The sequence below is a fragment of the Phacochoerus africanus genome, chromosome 7 (genome assembly GCF_016906955.1).
Source record: "Phacochoerus africanus isolate WHEZ1 chromosome 7, ROS_Pafr_v1, whole genome shotgun sequence".
Lineage (NCBI taxonomy): Eukaryota > Metazoa > Chordata > Mammalia > Artiodactyla > Suidae > Phacochoerus > Phacochoerus africanus.
In genome coordinates this window covers 42967984-42984984 of record NC_062550.1, presented here as the reverse complement: position 1 = coordinate 42984984, position 17001 = coordinate 42967984, and the positions used below count along the sequence as shown (strand labels likewise).

Genomic DNA, 17001 nt, shown 5'->3' with positions numbered 1-17001 from the left:
ATCACTACTTTCCCCCCTGACCCCATTCCTTTAGGAAATAGCTATTGCCAAAGTGAAGAGGTAGATATTGTTTCATCTTGTTATAAAAGGGGGAATGGTTTGCAGAGGAGTCATTTCTTAATAAAGTTGGAGTTTCAAGGGATATCAGTGTTCATCTTTGCCATCTCTTTAGTTTCAAAATGGTTCTATTCCATTCTAAAAATCTGAACTGTGTAATTTGAAATCCTTAATAAAATTTGCATTTAATTTTATAAAATGTACTGGTGATATTTCGGTTTTTTTTTTTTTAACAATATATAAACTTTTTTTGAAGAGTGGAGAGATGTTTTGAGTAGAATATTCTATCCTTGGCCATGATGGCCTGTAAATTTGTGTATTAAGAGCAACCTCCGCAAACCTGCTAAATAGTTTGTTATTGGAAGATTTAGAAAGGAAGGAATTCTACAGTTCTACAGATTATACTGAGTAAACCACAGATTTTTTGAGCCTCTTTGAATTTTGTCTTTACATTTTCAGTTTATGGTTTTCTCTAGCCCAAGCAGTGACTACCAAGAAGTTCTCTCATTTTTTCTCTCTCAAAATGGTAAAATCCCATATGATCCAGTTATAAAGTAATACTTTGAAAATTTTTTACTATCTTTTTATTATTATTCAAATACGCTAATAAGACAGCAACAGTTCTATAAATTGATTGGTTTTTAATAGATTTCTCAGAGTTCTTTTATCTTGTCCACTGAAGCACTATTAGTGTTTATATGATATAAAAATGTCTTAATTGTATGGATTGGCTTACAGAGTAGTACTTTAAAAAATGGGATTCTACCTCTTTCCTTTTTAACTCATTTAGTAACATGTAAATCTGAAAAGGAGACATTAGCTTTGATAGAAATATTTTCATCTCTGAACAGGTTAATGGTATTGATTGGTGTATGATAAGGCCCTTAAGACAATGGAATTGACTTGTTTATATTACTGCTGCTTGTAAGACAGTATGAATCTGGGTTATCTGAGTTGTAGGCCATTCCCATTATTGAGAATAAAAATAAAGCTTGAATTTATTGTTTGTGAAAACCTCATCATACCATGCAGAAATATTAAACTTTAATATTTAAATATTCTTTGAATGCTTGGTTTTAGGGCTTGGTTTAGAATTTGAGTCCATTTTTAACGGGTTAGTCTTATAAAAAATTTTAGCCTTTATATTTTTTACTATTTAAATCTAGCCAAATGTTATTTTAGATGTACAGAATTAATGGGTAGTTTAGAAAAAGCATATGTTCTTTATAGGAACCTTAGGAAAGAGAAATATATGCTAATGTAGTTTTTAATCTTCTGCACTGTATATATACTTGGTAATTGTGAAATGGATTTTGTTTTGAAGACACATATTTATAATTTAGGTGATTTACTACTTAAAGCACCAAGTCTCTAATAGCTGAAAAGTAAATGTAAATGATGGTGAAATTAACTGAGATTAACTTATTGATATATATAGTGGTGATTTTGTATACTGGTTTAAAAATCTGGATATTTATGGATAAAAACCAGGTTCTTGGACTGATTAAGGATTACTTACTGATTTCAGAGAAATGGAAACATTGACTGGAGTGTGGAATTTATTTAAGGATAAATGTTTATCAAGTAGAAAACAATGTATTCAGTTAATTACATTTTCAAAAAGTACAATATTCTGTATCTTGTGTTTCTTCCATTTGACATTATACTGTACATCTAGGTTTTTAAGTTAAAAAAATTAAGGTATTGACTAATTTTCCTAAGTATAAAATAAATGAGTAATGGAGCATAACAATTTAGAAATAATAAATTGCCAGGAGGAAATAAGTTGTTAATTCAGTTACTTAATTTTCATATTGAAAGTTGAGAGTTTATAACTTTCGGAGAGCTCTTATTTTGAGTCTTATCTTGAAACTCAGGAGAAAATGTTACTTAAAAACAGTACCTTTTAGTTCCTGTGTGATTTTTTAGTTGCGTTTTAATGAGAAGTCTGTCTTTATTGGCCAGCAGGCTACTTCAGGGAAATGAAGCGGGAGGAGTGGGTGGCGCCATCTTGGGCTTGAAGGTGCTTCACGGGGCTAGTAGGTGATTGAGAACTCAATTTAGTGGCAGATTATCTCAGGCTTGATTTACACCTGCTCGAAGTCCTACCGTTGTGGCTGCCCACCATGTTTTTCCCATCACAGGCCCAGGTGTGTGGCTATTGCCGCAGGCTTCTCTGGGCGGCACCGGCTCTGCTTGGCCTCGCGCAGGCGCTTCAGCAATGAGTGCCGCTTTGCCCGCCTCCCACAGACGGCGCTGCTTCGTACAGCTGCGTCCGCTGTTAATAGGACACGTCCTGCAGCTCTGGTCCAGGTCCAGGCCGCGGTAGCTGAACTTGCAGAACGTCCGCTGCTTCCGTACCACTTCCGCTGTCTTGTGAGGTGTTACTTTTTTTTTTTTTTCCAGGCTAGTTCTTCAGGTATTTTAAAAAGAAGGAACCGGGGGTGAGTGATGAAAAATGCCAAGTGCTGGAAGTTGACAGAACTCATCAAAACAATGTTATTCATAGTTTTTCATCCACTATGAAGCTAGGCAATTGTGGCTCAAGTTTTTCATGAGGTGATTTCTTACAACACTCAAACCTTGTGTGAGAGCTTTTAGCTGGGATTTCATGGAAGAGTGGGAATTTGTATAGTGAGGGATGGAGCTGCTCAACAGAGCAGTTCAGGTGAAGGTCATTAAGTGGGATGGCCCATTCAAGGCAGTGAAAGAATGGAAGGCTTAGCTGTAGAAGTCCTTTTAAAGGGTTTAAGACACTGAGCACCTAGTTATAGAGTATTTCAAGTGATGATGATCTTTCCATAAAGATAATTTCAAAAAGTCAAATTCTAGGCTTTTTGCGGGGGAGCGGTCCTTATTGATTGCAAATTTTCTCTATTTTCGTTGAAAAATTCCTGTATATTCTTTGCTCAAATCACCATTTATTGATTTTGCTGCATAATTCTATAGTCATGCATATATCTTTTTTTCTAAGCTACTTTACAAAGTTGAAGGCATTGTGCTGCTTTTTTTTTTTTTTTTTTTGTCTTTTTAGGGCCTCGCTGGTGGCATATGAGGGTCCCAGGGGTCGAATCTGAGCTGTAGCCCCTGGCCTATGCCACAGCACAGCAATGCCAGATCCAAGCCACTTCTGCAACCTACACCACAGTTCACCGCAAGGCGGGATTCTTAACCCATTGATCAAGGCCAGGGATGGAACATGCGTCAACGTCAATTTGTTCAGCTCAAACAAATTTTCCGGGCTTCTTAGTCTGCTTTGTCCCAGTTCTGAAACTGGCTATTTCCCCAAGGATCCCTGGTTCCCTTTAATGGGAAGCAGTACTTAGATAAGTCCACATGATGGGTTTGCATTTTTCTAGGTTGTTTGTATTTCTAGGCCTTTTCATGTGATAGATTTAGGAAGTACATTAAGAACTAAGTACAGGAGTTCCCCGTTGTGGTTCAGAGGAAATGAACCTGACTAGTATCTGAAGATGTGTGTTTGATCCCTGGACTCTCTCAGTGGGTTAAGGATCCAGTTGTTGCTGTGAGCTGTGGTGTAGATCACAGACATCTGCTTAGGTTGGTCCTATTTGGTGTAGGCGTAGGCAGGCAGCCGCAGCTCCGATTGGACTCCTAACCCAGGAACTTCTATATGCTGAATCTGTGGCCCTTAAAAAACAAACAAAAAAAACCCCCAAAAAACTAAGTACACAACACTGAATACTTAAACACAATAGAATTTTTTTTCTAGCCTTACCTCAGTCCATATTTTTAACTAACTTCAAGAACGTTAGATTAGTAGTAGCTCATCCAGCTGGGTGTTATAGGTGAGGTTGCACTATAGGAATAAAAAAAATCATGAATAAAAGTGGAAAAGATTTTTGTACTAAAAACCTCACGGAGCCCTCAACAAATTACCATAACCATCTTGTAATGACTATATTGATAAAACGTTAGTAGAATGGTTAGACATAAGCTTTGGAGTTCATCTTCCACCTGTTCATTCAGCCTCATTGTTTTGATGTCTTGTGAGATGGTGGTGAGCAGAAACCAGGGAACACATTAGTTCTTGGAGTGGTTAGAGAGTACTCAGAACCTGATGTATGTACAATATGAGCAGTTAGTGAACATGCTTCCTAAACATAAGACAACCAAGAATTTGTGATTGGGAATCACCTTTTGTAATTGATTTTGGCAGTTAAGGGTTTTTCTTTTTTTGTTTGTTTTGTTTTTGCTTTTGGTTCTAAAGGCAAAATGGCTCTTGGCTTAGAAGTATCCCTACTTGGTGTATGAAAGAACCCTGAGACTAAGACTGGATAATAAATATAAACCCATGCCCCTATTTTGAAGGGTTTTGATATTTGTTAAGAAAAATAGAATGATAATTTGTCACCCTTACCTAAAGTCAAGTTTTTTTTTCTTTTTTACAAAATCTCATTTAAAAAATGCATGTTTATTTTCTTTTGTTAAATCCAGAGAAATCATCTAGGATAAAACTAAGTGAAATCTGATTATATTTAGATAGCTCATGCTCCAAAACACCCAAGTTGTCATTACTCATCCCATCCATTTCCATCCCCAACATTTATTTACCTGGATCCTTGGACATTATTGTTGGACAGTCTAGGAATGGAGAGAGAGAGACAAACGTGTCAGTCTTTAGACCACTTGTGATTTTAGACAAATGGCTTGGAGTGTGGACCTAGAACCTTTAGAGCAACTTGGACATCAACAACACCTGTCTAGCCTGCAATTGGACTCTTTCAATCATGCCTGGCTGTCTTTTCTTTCACTTCCTTCTTTCCACCGGGTCTTTCATGCATATATCTTACTAGCTCAACATAGGTTCTTTTTCTTTAAATTAATACCTGCTTTCTTTGATTCTTCAGTTCTGATCTGGTTTTGCCAGTTCAAGAAGTACTTTAGGAATACTCATTCATTACTGTATTCCCTTAACTTCCAGTGCTAGTCCAGGAAGGTGGTAGGTATACAAGTTTTTGTAGGTGTCACATTTCTACTTGCTGAGCTGCTTATATTGAGAAAACCAATAAAACAACAAAGCTGGATTATATTATGTAAACTCAATGGGACCATCAGAATGTGGAGAGTTGTATTGGTGACTTGGAGTTACCTAGTACTGCATAACAAAACCATTCCCAAAACTTGAAATATCAACAAGATTTATTTTACTGACTGTGCTTAGTTCATTTCTGCTCTACTGAGCCTCACTGGAAGCAGCTTTAAAGAATAGGGACTAGAATCATCTGAATGCTCTTCATGCACCGGTGTTCTATGCTGGATAAGGCTTCAGGTGAGATATGTCCAGAACTTTACCCAGACTTCACAGAGTGGTGGCTGGAGTCCAAGAGTTGGGCCAAATTTTGTCCTTTTACGACTTGTCCTGGGAAGTCATCACTTCTGTATTCTGTTGATTTAATGGGAGAGCACTCTACATCTTCCTGGAGGAATAAGATTTGAGGAAGGTGAGAAGAACTGAAATCTTTTAAGGGCTGCAATTTATATATGGAAAATACAGTTGGCTACCTACTATAGGGTTGATAAAGTAAAAGCTTCAGTAGTTTCCCAAAATGTAATAAGACATCAAGAAAGCTTAGATTATATATTGTATGCATATTTGTAGAGAAAATGTTTTTTATTTGTGGAATCTTATAATTGAATTTATCTGGGCAATTGAGATTATCAACTGTATAGATAATTAGCTCATTCTGAATCATGAAAGTATCAAGTTTAATTAGTAAAGGAAACTTAAAATGGTACATATAAGATAACCAATAAGGACATATTCTTTTCAGATTGGGTATAATATACAGTTAAAGGTTTAGAAGAAAGCTTCACTGCTATACTGTTGGTATTTTATTTATTTTTCTTTTTTGGCCATCCCGCGACATATGAAGTTCCCAGGCCAAGATCAGATCTGAGGGCAGTTGCAGCCTATGCTGAAGCTTCAGCAACGCCAGATCATTTAACCTACTGTGCTGGGCTGGGGATCGAACCTGCGTCCTGGCGCTGCAGAGATTCTGCTGATCCCATAGTGGGAACTCCTGTTTGTATTTTAGTTTCAGTGGGACTTTGCATTATAAATTTTAATCATCATTTTTAAAAATTCAACCATTTAAGGTAATAGAAATAGGAGTTCCCATTGTGGCTCAGAGGAAACGAATCTGACTAGTATCCATGAGGATGCAGTTTTGATCCCTGGCCTCCCTCAGTGGGATCTGGCATTGCTGTGTGCTGTTGTGTAGGTCAAGCCAAGGCTTGGACCTGGGGTTGCTATGGCTGTGGGGTAGGCCAGCAGCTATAGCTCCGATTTGACCCCTAGCCTGGGAACCTCCATATGCAGTGCTTGTGGCCCTAAAAAGACTAGGAAAAAAAAAAAAGATAATGGAAAGAATACTTTATTCTTAGAATTATTTGAGGATGGTAATTCTATATGTAAGGATAGAAGTTAAATAACAGGAGTTGCTGTGTAGCTCAGCGGATTAAGACCCCAACATGGTGTCCATGAGAATGTGGGTTCGATCCCTGGCCTGCCTCAGTGGGTTAAGGATCCAGTGTTGCTGCAAGATGTAGCATAGGTTGCAGCTGTGGCTGCAGATCTGGCATTCCTGTGGCGTAGGCCAGCAGCTGCAGCTCTCATTAAACCCCTAGCCCAGAAACAACAATATGCTGCAAGTACAGCCCTAAAAAGAAAAAAAAAAGTTAACTGCTGCGCATTTGATGTCAACTTTTTTGGCCTCTGCCTGTACTCCCACCTGTTCCAGCTTTATGCTCTGCTTTGCTGTCCATGCCAGATGGTTTCCATCTTTAAAATTGCTTTATTGTCTGAAGTGGCTGTTGCCACTCTTACCTATCAAGGCAAAAGACTCCTGGCATCCATCCATCTTTAGAGATGAACCTATGATTTGTGCTTAAAGCATCAAAGGGAGGCTGGTAAATATAAAAGACCTGGGCATCTAAGGCTGAAGCTAAGATTGTTAGGAATTGGAAGATCAGAGGCTGGGAAGACAGCCACATCAGCCTTACAGGCTTAAGAGCTTCAGGTTGAGAAAAGGGATGGAGGATATCCTGGAACAACGTGAGGCAAACAGCTGGACTTTAGAAATAGGTAAACTGGTTTCAGAAAGATAACTTACAGATACAGCCCGAAGGATGAGTTCTAACTGGAGTCTTAACCCATGGTCCAGGGCCTTTTGCTTTATCTTACATATCTTAACTGCATACGCGAGTGAGGTCGAGACAGTAACTTAAGCAGAAGCGTAAATGGAATCTCATTAGAAACAAAAATGGCTGAATGTTATAATTTCTGTTAAAGGACAGTGATTATTAGTTTGTAGTCATGAGTTGTATGGTGATTTTGATTTTGTCTCTAACTTGGGGATTTTCTTTTCCTAATTTAGGTTTAGCGGCAGTGTGGAAGCTTGCCATAAAAAGGCTTCCCGAGTTCTGTCTTTGATAAAAAGCCTTCTTCCACCTTTCTGGACCCGGCTACCCTACAGAATTTTTTAAATTCCATTTCTTTTGCTCTTTGGTTTTCTTGTCAGTTGCCCTGTGACACACCCATCATGCTCCAATCCTTGTTATACAAACCTGAGTTCCACTTCTAAAGTAACCTTGCCATTTACTGCAGCCCCCAAGCAAGTTTATACCATTTGTTTCCCTTCGTTTTAATTTTTGGAAAGAATTATCTACACTACCTACTTTTATTTTTTCCTCTAATGCCGAAAAAAGGCCTTTGCTCTTTCACTGATTTACTCACTTAAAAAATATATCAATAATGATCAAACCGAAGTCTGTTCTTTCAGACTATGTGCTATGTTGCGATTGAAGACTGGAAGAGGGAGTTGCCCCTGTAATCCAGTCCCTGAAGTGAAGAGATTTGCCCACTGGCTATCCATCAGAAACTCCAGTTGCAAACAACAGGAGCATTATTCCTAGTTTGAGTAGAAGTGGATTTAGGCTAAAAGGTGCTTGTGGGCTCTTAATGGAGGGCAGAGGCTGAGATGCTGATCTGCTAGGGCAGTGCTCAAAGTTCAGGGCTTCCACTGTCACTGTGAGAATGCATGGTGTTTCTCTGCTGCCACCCTTGATGATGACTCAGAAGTCAGTGTCAATATAATATTGCTTGCTTGCATATAGTGTCTCATGTTCTGAATTTAGTGTTTTTAATGTACCACCAGATTCTCCTGAACCCAGTTAACTTGCTGACCATTTTTAGCAAAACGTCTTTAGTGTGCCTCCCCTGTTTTGAAGGTCAGTGTATTTTCAGACAGAACTGACATTTAGCCTTCAGTTTAAGCACTCAGTTAGCAATCAGCAATCAGCAATCAGCATCATTACTAACATCATTACTAACATTACTAACATCATTACTAGGTACTAACATTACTAGGTACTAACATTACTAACATCATTACTAGGTACAATGATGAAAACACTAACTCCTGATCCATTTGGAAGTAGTGCAATATGATTTGGAATTACTCAGTCAGCCAAAAGAAAGCTAAGAGGTGGAATTTAAGGTGGACTTTGTTTGAAAAATGAAAGGTTACAGAGGACTTGGAAAAGCTAAGACGGCACAAGTAGGTAAGTGATAGAGCTCACTTAGGGTTGAGCAGAAGGAAAGTCTAAATTGTAAAGGCAAGTCGAGCTTTATTATTCTGTGGAGGGTTTTCCATGCCAGATTAAGGATTTAGAATATGCAGTAGGAGGAGACTGAAATTTTTCTGTCATATTTTAGGAATAGAAGTAGCAAGGCAGTGTGTTGGGTGGTATGGACTCAAGTGGTTGGACTGTTACAAAAGTGTGAATGAGAGAAAAGAGAACATAAATTAGGCTATTGGCAGAATAGAAAGGACAGACAGCTGATTGGCAGTGCTTGATCTAGAGTTGTATTAACAGTTTTTTAAACATTTTGATAGAGCACCTAAGACCCTTTACTATTCTGAATTGCTCTAAGCTGTGTTACACAAATTGATCACTAGGAGGCACAGTTGATCAACATAAGGTGAAAAGGAAGGCAGCTAAAAGGACACGTGAAACCTGGATAGTTCTGTATTCAGTTCAAGAGAGTTAACTTTTTCAACTAGGCATTTTGGAAATAAGCTCTTTAAAGAAGTATTTTTACTAAGTAGTATTTTAGGAAATGAAGAGTTGAATGGTGAAGAACATTGCAGTCTGGATGGACCTTTATGCATTGTTGAGGGTGACCTGACTTGTATTTTCATGGATTATTGGGCTTTTAACTGTTTCTTTTAGATATTTGAACTTTATCCAAATCTTTCAAGATGGTCTTTTTTCATGAGTTCCTACTGTATATTGCAAATTATGATGTTTATAGGTTAAGCAATTTATAATCTTATAATCAAGTTGTAAATGAAAGTGAACACAATAACTTTCTAAATTCTGTTAAATGTCTTTAAGCCAGTGTTGATTAATGGACTTCTAAGCAAATATCTGACTAACTGCCAACTAAGAGAAACTGCTAGCAATTCAGTTCCATGTGCAGTTTCTTATTTTTTAAAAAATTACTCTTACAAGCAAGCAATGGGATGATACATAAATACCTATTGTATGTTTCTAAGAAAAAGAAAGGTTTATAGCACTTATTTTACATAGCATTTATAAAATATAATAGCGTTTAAAGTTCAGAGAGGTCTAACATATATAGTAGTTAATCCATTTTTAAAAGTATACCAAATATAAATAATAAGACAAGTTTCAGAAGTTTTTTTTTTTATGAAGTCCTGTTATAGTTTGAAAAAATTTTAAAGTAGGATGCATGATGAAAAATCTGTTAAAAGTATTCGAAGACATTTGATTTTTTTTTTTTTTAATGACAGATTCAGGCTTTTGAGTCCATTTAAAATTTCTACATATGTTAGGCTCCTACTCTGTGCTAGGAAATTTATTAGGTGTTTGGGACACAACAAAACAATGATCTTTGCCATCTTAAAAGAGCTTGCATTCTACAAGAGTGGAAACAGAAATATAAGCAAAAGGCATTATAAATTATTCAGTATGTTAGGAGGTAATACATGCTATGGGAAAAGTTAAGGGAAATTGGATGGTTGCAATTTTAGATTGATTAGCAAAGGTCTCATTGAGCAAAGACTTGAAGAAAGTGATTGAGATGACAAAGAGATTGTAATATAGATGGTAAGACAACAAGGATAGAGTCGAGGCAAAGCCCTTGCAGTAATTCAGGGGAGAGATGAGGTGATTTGGATCAGGGCGGTAATGAAGGAAGTTGAGAGAAATGGACAGAATATAGATATAGTTTGAAGACATAACTGATGGGATTCCTTGACTCAACTGGCAAGTGAGTAAAGGATTATTGTAAGGTAGGCGTCCTTCTAAACATTTGCAGTTCTGGGGCAAGAATACAATAGAGACACCAATGATTAAATATTTTAAAGCCTTGTGAAATGAAAATGCACCCAACACTACTCTCTTGACAAATAAATCTTCATAAGTGCCTGGAAGATCAGGTTTAATTTCAGATCCTTAAAAGTCCTATGCCAGAAACTTCTTGTGAGAAAGCTGATCCTTTGCCCATGTCTCACCTTCCTTCTCTTCCCATCCTTGCCTCTGAATTAAATGGCAAGAGGCCTCCTGCACATTTGTGTGGACATCCTAGCCTATATGTTCAAAATCAGTGGTGATATAACACACTTTGAAATAGCCAAAATTATTTAGGCAGGGTATTTGGAATCCTGAGTACCTGAAATGTAGTCTAGAAAGAGTATGAGTTCCAGATAGACACGTAGTATTGGTTCTTCTAAAGCTCAGGGCCTCCACAGGCTCGTTTTTGGTTTTTGGTTTTTAGTTTTGGCTGCACCCATGGTATTTGTAAGTTCCCGAACTAGGGATCCAACTGCACCACTGCAGTGACAATGCTGGGTCCTTAACCAGGAAACCTCTCTCTCTCTCTCTCTCTCTCTTTTTTTTTTTTTTTTTTTTGCTTTTTAGGGCTGAATCTGCAGCATATGGGAGGTCCCAGGCTAAGGGTTGAATTGGAGCTGCAGCTGCCAGCCTACACCACAGCCACGGCAGCATAGGATCGGAGCTGCATCTGTGACCTACACCACAACTCACAGTAGTGCCTGATCCTTAACCCACTGAACTAGGCCAGGGATGGAACCTGCACCCTCATGGATACCAGTTGGACCCGTAACCCCATCAGCCACAACGGGAACTCCCTTGGCTTGTTTTAAGAGCAGTACCACTCCAAGATTTTTGGGTTTGGCCTGAGCAGCTGTACAGATAAAATTGCTACCAACTGAGAGGCTGCAGGTAGGTAGAACAGGTCAGGATGAGGAGGTAAATTTGGGAGTGCATATATTTGAGTTCTCTGTCAGATACCCAAATAGTACTGTAGGGAAAGGGTAAAGGAGACAATTCAATTTACAGTAACAAGTGACCTGGAATATATAACAACTGAAGGCTGTTTTTTTACTGCAGCCGTTCTAACCATGATCTTTGCTTCCAGATCCTTACTGAACCACTTCTATCTAGGAATTTGTTTCAACCAATCATATATAAGCCTATGGACTCCATCCTATTGGCATGCTTTCTTTAAATTTTTTATTTAAGCAAAAGTTCTATGAACCCTGTTTTCTATGAAAAACCCCTCAGATTTTCTCCTCTAGTGAACTACTCAGAAGTATATGTGCCCTTGCCTGGCATGTTAATATTATTATTTTTTAACTTTGGTGGTCTTTGTTTTATTCTTTGACAACAAGCAGTTGGATAAATTTGGGAGTCTTGGGCATATAGCTGTTATTGAAAAGGATAAGATTGGATGCGATCAAGGATAAGACTGGATGTGATCAACAAAGGAGTGAGTGTAGATAAGAAGAGAACCAAGGACTCAAAGATTAAAAGGTTGAGAAGAGGAGGAACCTGTAGAGGAGAGAGACTGACCAGGAAAGTGGAAGGAAAACTAGGTGATACCTTGAAGTCAGTGAAGAACTGTATCCAAGAGATGATCAGCCATGTCAGATGCTCCCAACAGACAACTTTATCTGGCAGGCCTTACCTAATAGGCTTTCCAGACTTTTTTCCAAAGCAATGATTTGTTAGTGAATTTTCTAAACTTTAGTAATTTTTAAGTGACATTTGTAGGTTTTCACTATATACAACTGAAGTTGTGGGGTTTTTTTTAGGGAAACAGTTATTTCCTGCAATTTGCTTTCTGTGGATTTATTTGTCTTTAAAAAATGGCAGTGTGGTCATTTTTGTGAGTTGGTGATGACTGGTGAAATTGAGAACAAAATTGTCATCAATCTACAAGATTCCTGCACTACTGAGATCTCTAATAATCAATTCCATTATGGTCTGGGAAGGCAAATTGTACACTGAGCCATTTATAAAGTCACTAAGTCCTGAAATACCCAACTGGATATTCTGAGTTTTAAAGTCTAGTTATAAAAAAATAAGTGCTCTTGAAAATCATGCTGGTTGTTCAGACAGTGTGAAGTAATTTAGATAGAATGCACTTGTTACATCCTGATAAACTGCAGAAGGTGAGCAAACACCAAACCATGTGTATCTCTTAAGAAAATGGCTTGGACTTCCAGAATACATCATATTTTTACCCACTCAAGCTTGTATTGTATCATTTTCCCATATGAAATGTTTTTCCAACTACACCTGCCCTGAGAGACTCTGAATTACCCATTTAAAAGAAGTATCCTTTCTAAATGAGCTGAAGAATTGCATTCTGCTAAAAAGAGGAACAGCTGGTCATGTAGAAATTCTCAGGAATGCTCACTTGTCCTATAAAGGTAGAGAAAAAACTGAGATGTTAGGGTTGGTCATTGGTGTATAGATTTTTTTTTTAAATGTAGACTTACTAGAAATTAAAATTACATAATTTTAATAATTGCTATTCTCTTAAAAGAGTGCTAATTCATTAACAATGTGGAGGCCCTGAGAACCTGCTAAGTACAATTTAGGAGGTCTCAGGATTGTGCTTGAATTGTCCCATTTGCTGGAAAGTTGTTCTTTAGATTAAAATTCAGGACCTTCCTGTGTTTAAAAGTTACCCTTTGTTCTTGATTACTTTGAGATTAACTTCAAATTTCTTAAGCACGACACACAAAGAATTTGACTCTTGCTCAGCTCTGCAAGCTCATCTGTCTCCCTTTTGAATTCTTTGTTCCAGCCAGATGAAACTACAGATGAGCCAAGCTTTCCCTTTGTCCTTGTGCTCAAGGAGCAGCCTTTCCTCTTACCTGGGCCACTCTGACTTGTCCACCCCGATTTCTTTTTTATTGGTTTGTTTTTGGCATTTTTTTATTATGTTAAAACACTATCTCCAACACTTAGAACAGGGTCATGAACAAATAAGCGTTCAATAAGTACTTATCAAACACTACCTATCTGAGGTATGTTTAAGACATTTGTTCCTATTTATTTTTTAATTTGTGTGGTTCTTCATATTTTTAAGATCGTTACCTAGTTGGGGTTCTCTGTGTACTTAATACATTTCCCCAAGAGCTTTGGTCTCAGTTTATGCTCTTTATTCTGCTATGTTTCCCAGAATTTATAGAAATGGTTTAAACGGAGTAGAAGGGAGCTAGGGGCGAGTGCAGCATTTCCTTCCCCACATTACTGGTAAATGAGGTCACAAGTGATCTAAACCGTTGGGCGTTTGCAAAGAGGGGCCCGCAGGGCCAACCTGCAGGTTTTGGAGGGCTCGACCGCCTTGAAATATGCGGGTCATTTCCTGGGTTTGTAAGACGAGTTACAAATTCACATTCAAATATGTGTGAGATACTGTAGGCTATACGGATAGGTTAAGAAGGAATTTAGAGAGCTTGCGAACGGGTGAAGAGAGGCTCCTGCCTGAGCTCCTGGCCCGAGTAAAGGAAGGTGAGGTCTCAAGTGGGTCTCTTTCCCCTACCTCTTCCAAACCGGACAGACGGTAGCGCTATTGCCTCAAGTATCGCCACTCAGCTCCAAGAAGAGCTAGTTAGTGACCGTAAGAGAATGAGCGTGAAGACACCCTGTCCTCACTGCCTTTGTGCGCTGAGATTTTTACGGAAGGGGGGCACTCTTTCTCGGCTCGCGAGCCTCACCCTCAGCCTCCCAACTCGCCTGGGCCAGGACGCGGGCTCTACGGGATCTTGGAGCCCAGCGCGAATCCCCAGGGCTGGTTCCCAAGGGCAGAGGATTGGCATACTAGACAGTGTCTGGTAGTTGTACCCACCCTCGTAGTCCCAACATTTTCTGAAGCTGTTAGCAGAGCGCCCCACCGGGAGGAGAGGAGGGAGGGCTGGGGATGGCCTCTTAGCACCCTCTGCGCGTCGGCATTCTTCGCCGGGCGGCTGTGGCCCCAGGCGGAGGAGAGGAGTTTCCGGGGCTCAGGGCCCTGCAGCTATCCCGGCCGAGGAGCGCGGAAGCCAGTGGGCGGCGAGAGGCGGAGCGAGGGATGCGGGGGGGCGTGGACGCGGCCGGCTTTGGAAAGGCCCCAAGTTAATGAGGCGTACGCCGGCGGCAGAGCGCCTTTCAGAGCTGGGCTTTTCCCCGCGGCGCGGGCGCCAGGAGCCGCCTTTTCCGCTGGGTGTCACTCGGGGGTGGGGGGGATGGTCCATTCAAAAGCGCCGCGAGGGGGCCCGGCCAGTGCCCTTCAGTGAGCGCTTGCAGGAGGAAGGCAGAGACCCGGCGGCTCGCAGCTCTGGGACCTTGTGGCGCATCAGGACGCGGCTACCTTGCTGCCCCGACCCCGAGCCGCCGCCGCCACAGCCTCTCTGCTTCCTGCGCGTTAGCCTCTTTTGCGCGCTCCGGGCGGGTGGCCGCGGGAGCCGCTGGGGCGAGGACGGCGCGCGGCTGCTGCTGCTGCCCCCGGCCAGGGCAGCTGGAAGTAGAGAGGCCGAGCCGATCGGCGGCTCGCCCTATGCCGGGAGGATGTTGGAAAGCAGCGGCTGCAAGGCGCTGAAGGAGGGTGTGTTGGAAAAGCGCAGCGACGGGTTGCTGCAGCTCTGGAAGAAAAAGTGCTGCATTCTCACCGAGGAGGGGCTGCTGCTCATCCCGCCCAAGCAGCTGCAACACCAGCAGCAGCAGCAGCAACAACCCGGTCAGGGGTCGGTTGAGCCGTCCCAATCCGGGGGCCCCGCTGTGGCCAGCCTTGAGCCGCCAGTCAAGCTCAAGGAATTGCACTTTTCCAACATGAAGACCGTGGACTGCGTGGAGCGCAAGGGCAAGTATATGTACTTCACTGTGGTGATGGCTGAGGGCAAGGAGATCGACTTTCGGTGCCCGCAAGACCAGGGGTGGAACGCCGAAATCACGCTGCAGATGGTGCAGTACAAGAATCGACAGGCCATCCTGGCGGTCAAGTCCACGCGGCAGAAGCAGCAGCACCTGGTGCAGCAACAGCCCCCACAGCCGCAGCTTCAACCCCAAGCCCAACCCCAGCCTCAGCCCCAGCCTCAGCCCCAGTCCCAAGCCCAGCCACAGCTCCAACCCAGGCCCCAGCCACAACCCAAGCCTCAGCCGCAGCAGATCCACCCTCATCCGCATCCACACCCGCACCCGTATCCGCATCCACACTCGCATCCGCATCCACACGCACACCAACAACCGCTCTCGCAGCCGCACGGTCACCGGCTTCTCCGCAGCACCTCCAACTCTGCCTGAAGAGGGCAGCACCTGGGCCAGACAAGGTGAGGTTCTGGCAACTCGGGTACTAAGGACCCTTCGGAGGAGTGGGTCTGGGGAGTTGGGGGTGTTAGGAGTAGGAAACCTGTTCACAGGTTTGGCTCTTGAGTGGAAAAATGAGAAATCAATCCAGCTTTTTGTGAGGTGGAAAGAAGGGAAGCAAGCTGGAGCCAGGAGAGGAGAGGGCAGAGAGGGGAGGGTGGCGGGATTCCGGCCAGGCAGAGAGACTTCGGGATCGCCTCCCGCCCACACTGACACGCATGTTCTGTGGTGCGCACCCAGCGTCGCTGCTGACTCTCTCCTTGTCACCAGCACCACTGGACTGTGTCTCAGCACTCAAGGGAGCGATCCCGATGTTTTTCTGAGCGTGCTTTGTCCGCCGGCCAGGCCTGAAGAGAACTGGGTCTTGGAGGAGTCTGAGCCACTCACTTAAATCCGTGTCATTTCTTTTCAGGTTTTGAGGACTTGAGGAAGTGGGACAAGCACCTTTCTATTGTCTTCACTTGGATCGAAAGCAAAACAGTCTCCCAGCCCGCAGCAGATCAAGTAGTTTGGACATAACCCGACTGATAACTTGTGATTTCACTTAGTTTTCTGCATACTCTTCATCACAATGCAAGAAATGATCTCGAGTCCAGAAGGCTTTATTTATGAACCTTTGAGAAGGATCTTCCAGTATGATGGACCTTCTAGGAGCGAGGATGTACTGTAATTTTATTTTAATGTATTTTGATTTATGATTATTTATTAGGTTTTTTTTTAAATGCTTGTTCTAAGACATTTCTGAATGTAGGCCATTTTTCAAAAAAGAAACTTTATTTTCAAAAACCTGCTCCCTAGTAAGTTCTAATCTTGGGAAAGAAGAAAGTAAAAGGGCGGTGGAGGGGACACGTTGAGAGTCCATTATTCCTAGGGCATTTTCAGAAGGTCTGACACTTCATTGTTATACCAGGTAGTTGAAATTAAACTCTCTGATGTTACTTTTTTTTTGGAGGTTTTTTTTTTTCCCTTGGACATATATTTTGTGTAGAATAGAAGTTTAAAGAAGCTAAATGTTCAGAATTGTATAATTATAAAATCTACTTGTTTTTCTAAAAGGAATCAGTAGTAATGATGTCTAATTCAAAATATTTAAACCATAACCCCAACTGATGGCAAGATGATCATATCCTGAAAATATGAGAGAGCTGGGTTTGCTATAGGAAAAGCCTTGCTTAGATCATCTATACGTGAAGGTTTTAATAAGGAGTTTTCTATGATTTCTGAGTATGAATGCAT

At 41.1% G+C, this 17001-nt stretch overlaps 1 protein-coding gene across 1 annotated transcript; it reads left to right on the top strand.

Moving 5' to 3' along the window:
- Positions 1 to 14541: 14541 nt before the first annotated feature.
- Positions 14542 to 16703, top strand: PHLDA1 (pleckstrin homology like domain family A member 1). The gene is made up of 2 exons (XM_047787222.1): positions 14542 to 15728; positions 16178 to 16703. The coding sequence occupies exon 1, from the start codon at positions 14542 to 14544 to the stop codon at positions 15700 to 15702; it is 1161 nt and encodes a 386-aa protein (XP_047643178.1). The 3' UTR covers positions 15703 to 15728; positions 16178 to 16703.
- The last annotated feature ends 298 nt before the right edge of the window (positions 16704 to 17001 follow it).

Coding starts and splice junctions, on each gene's coding strand:
- PHLDA1 (XM_047787222.1), top strand. CDS start 14,542: ATGAGGCGTACGCCGGCGGCAGAGCGCCTTTCAGAGCTGGGCTTTTCC.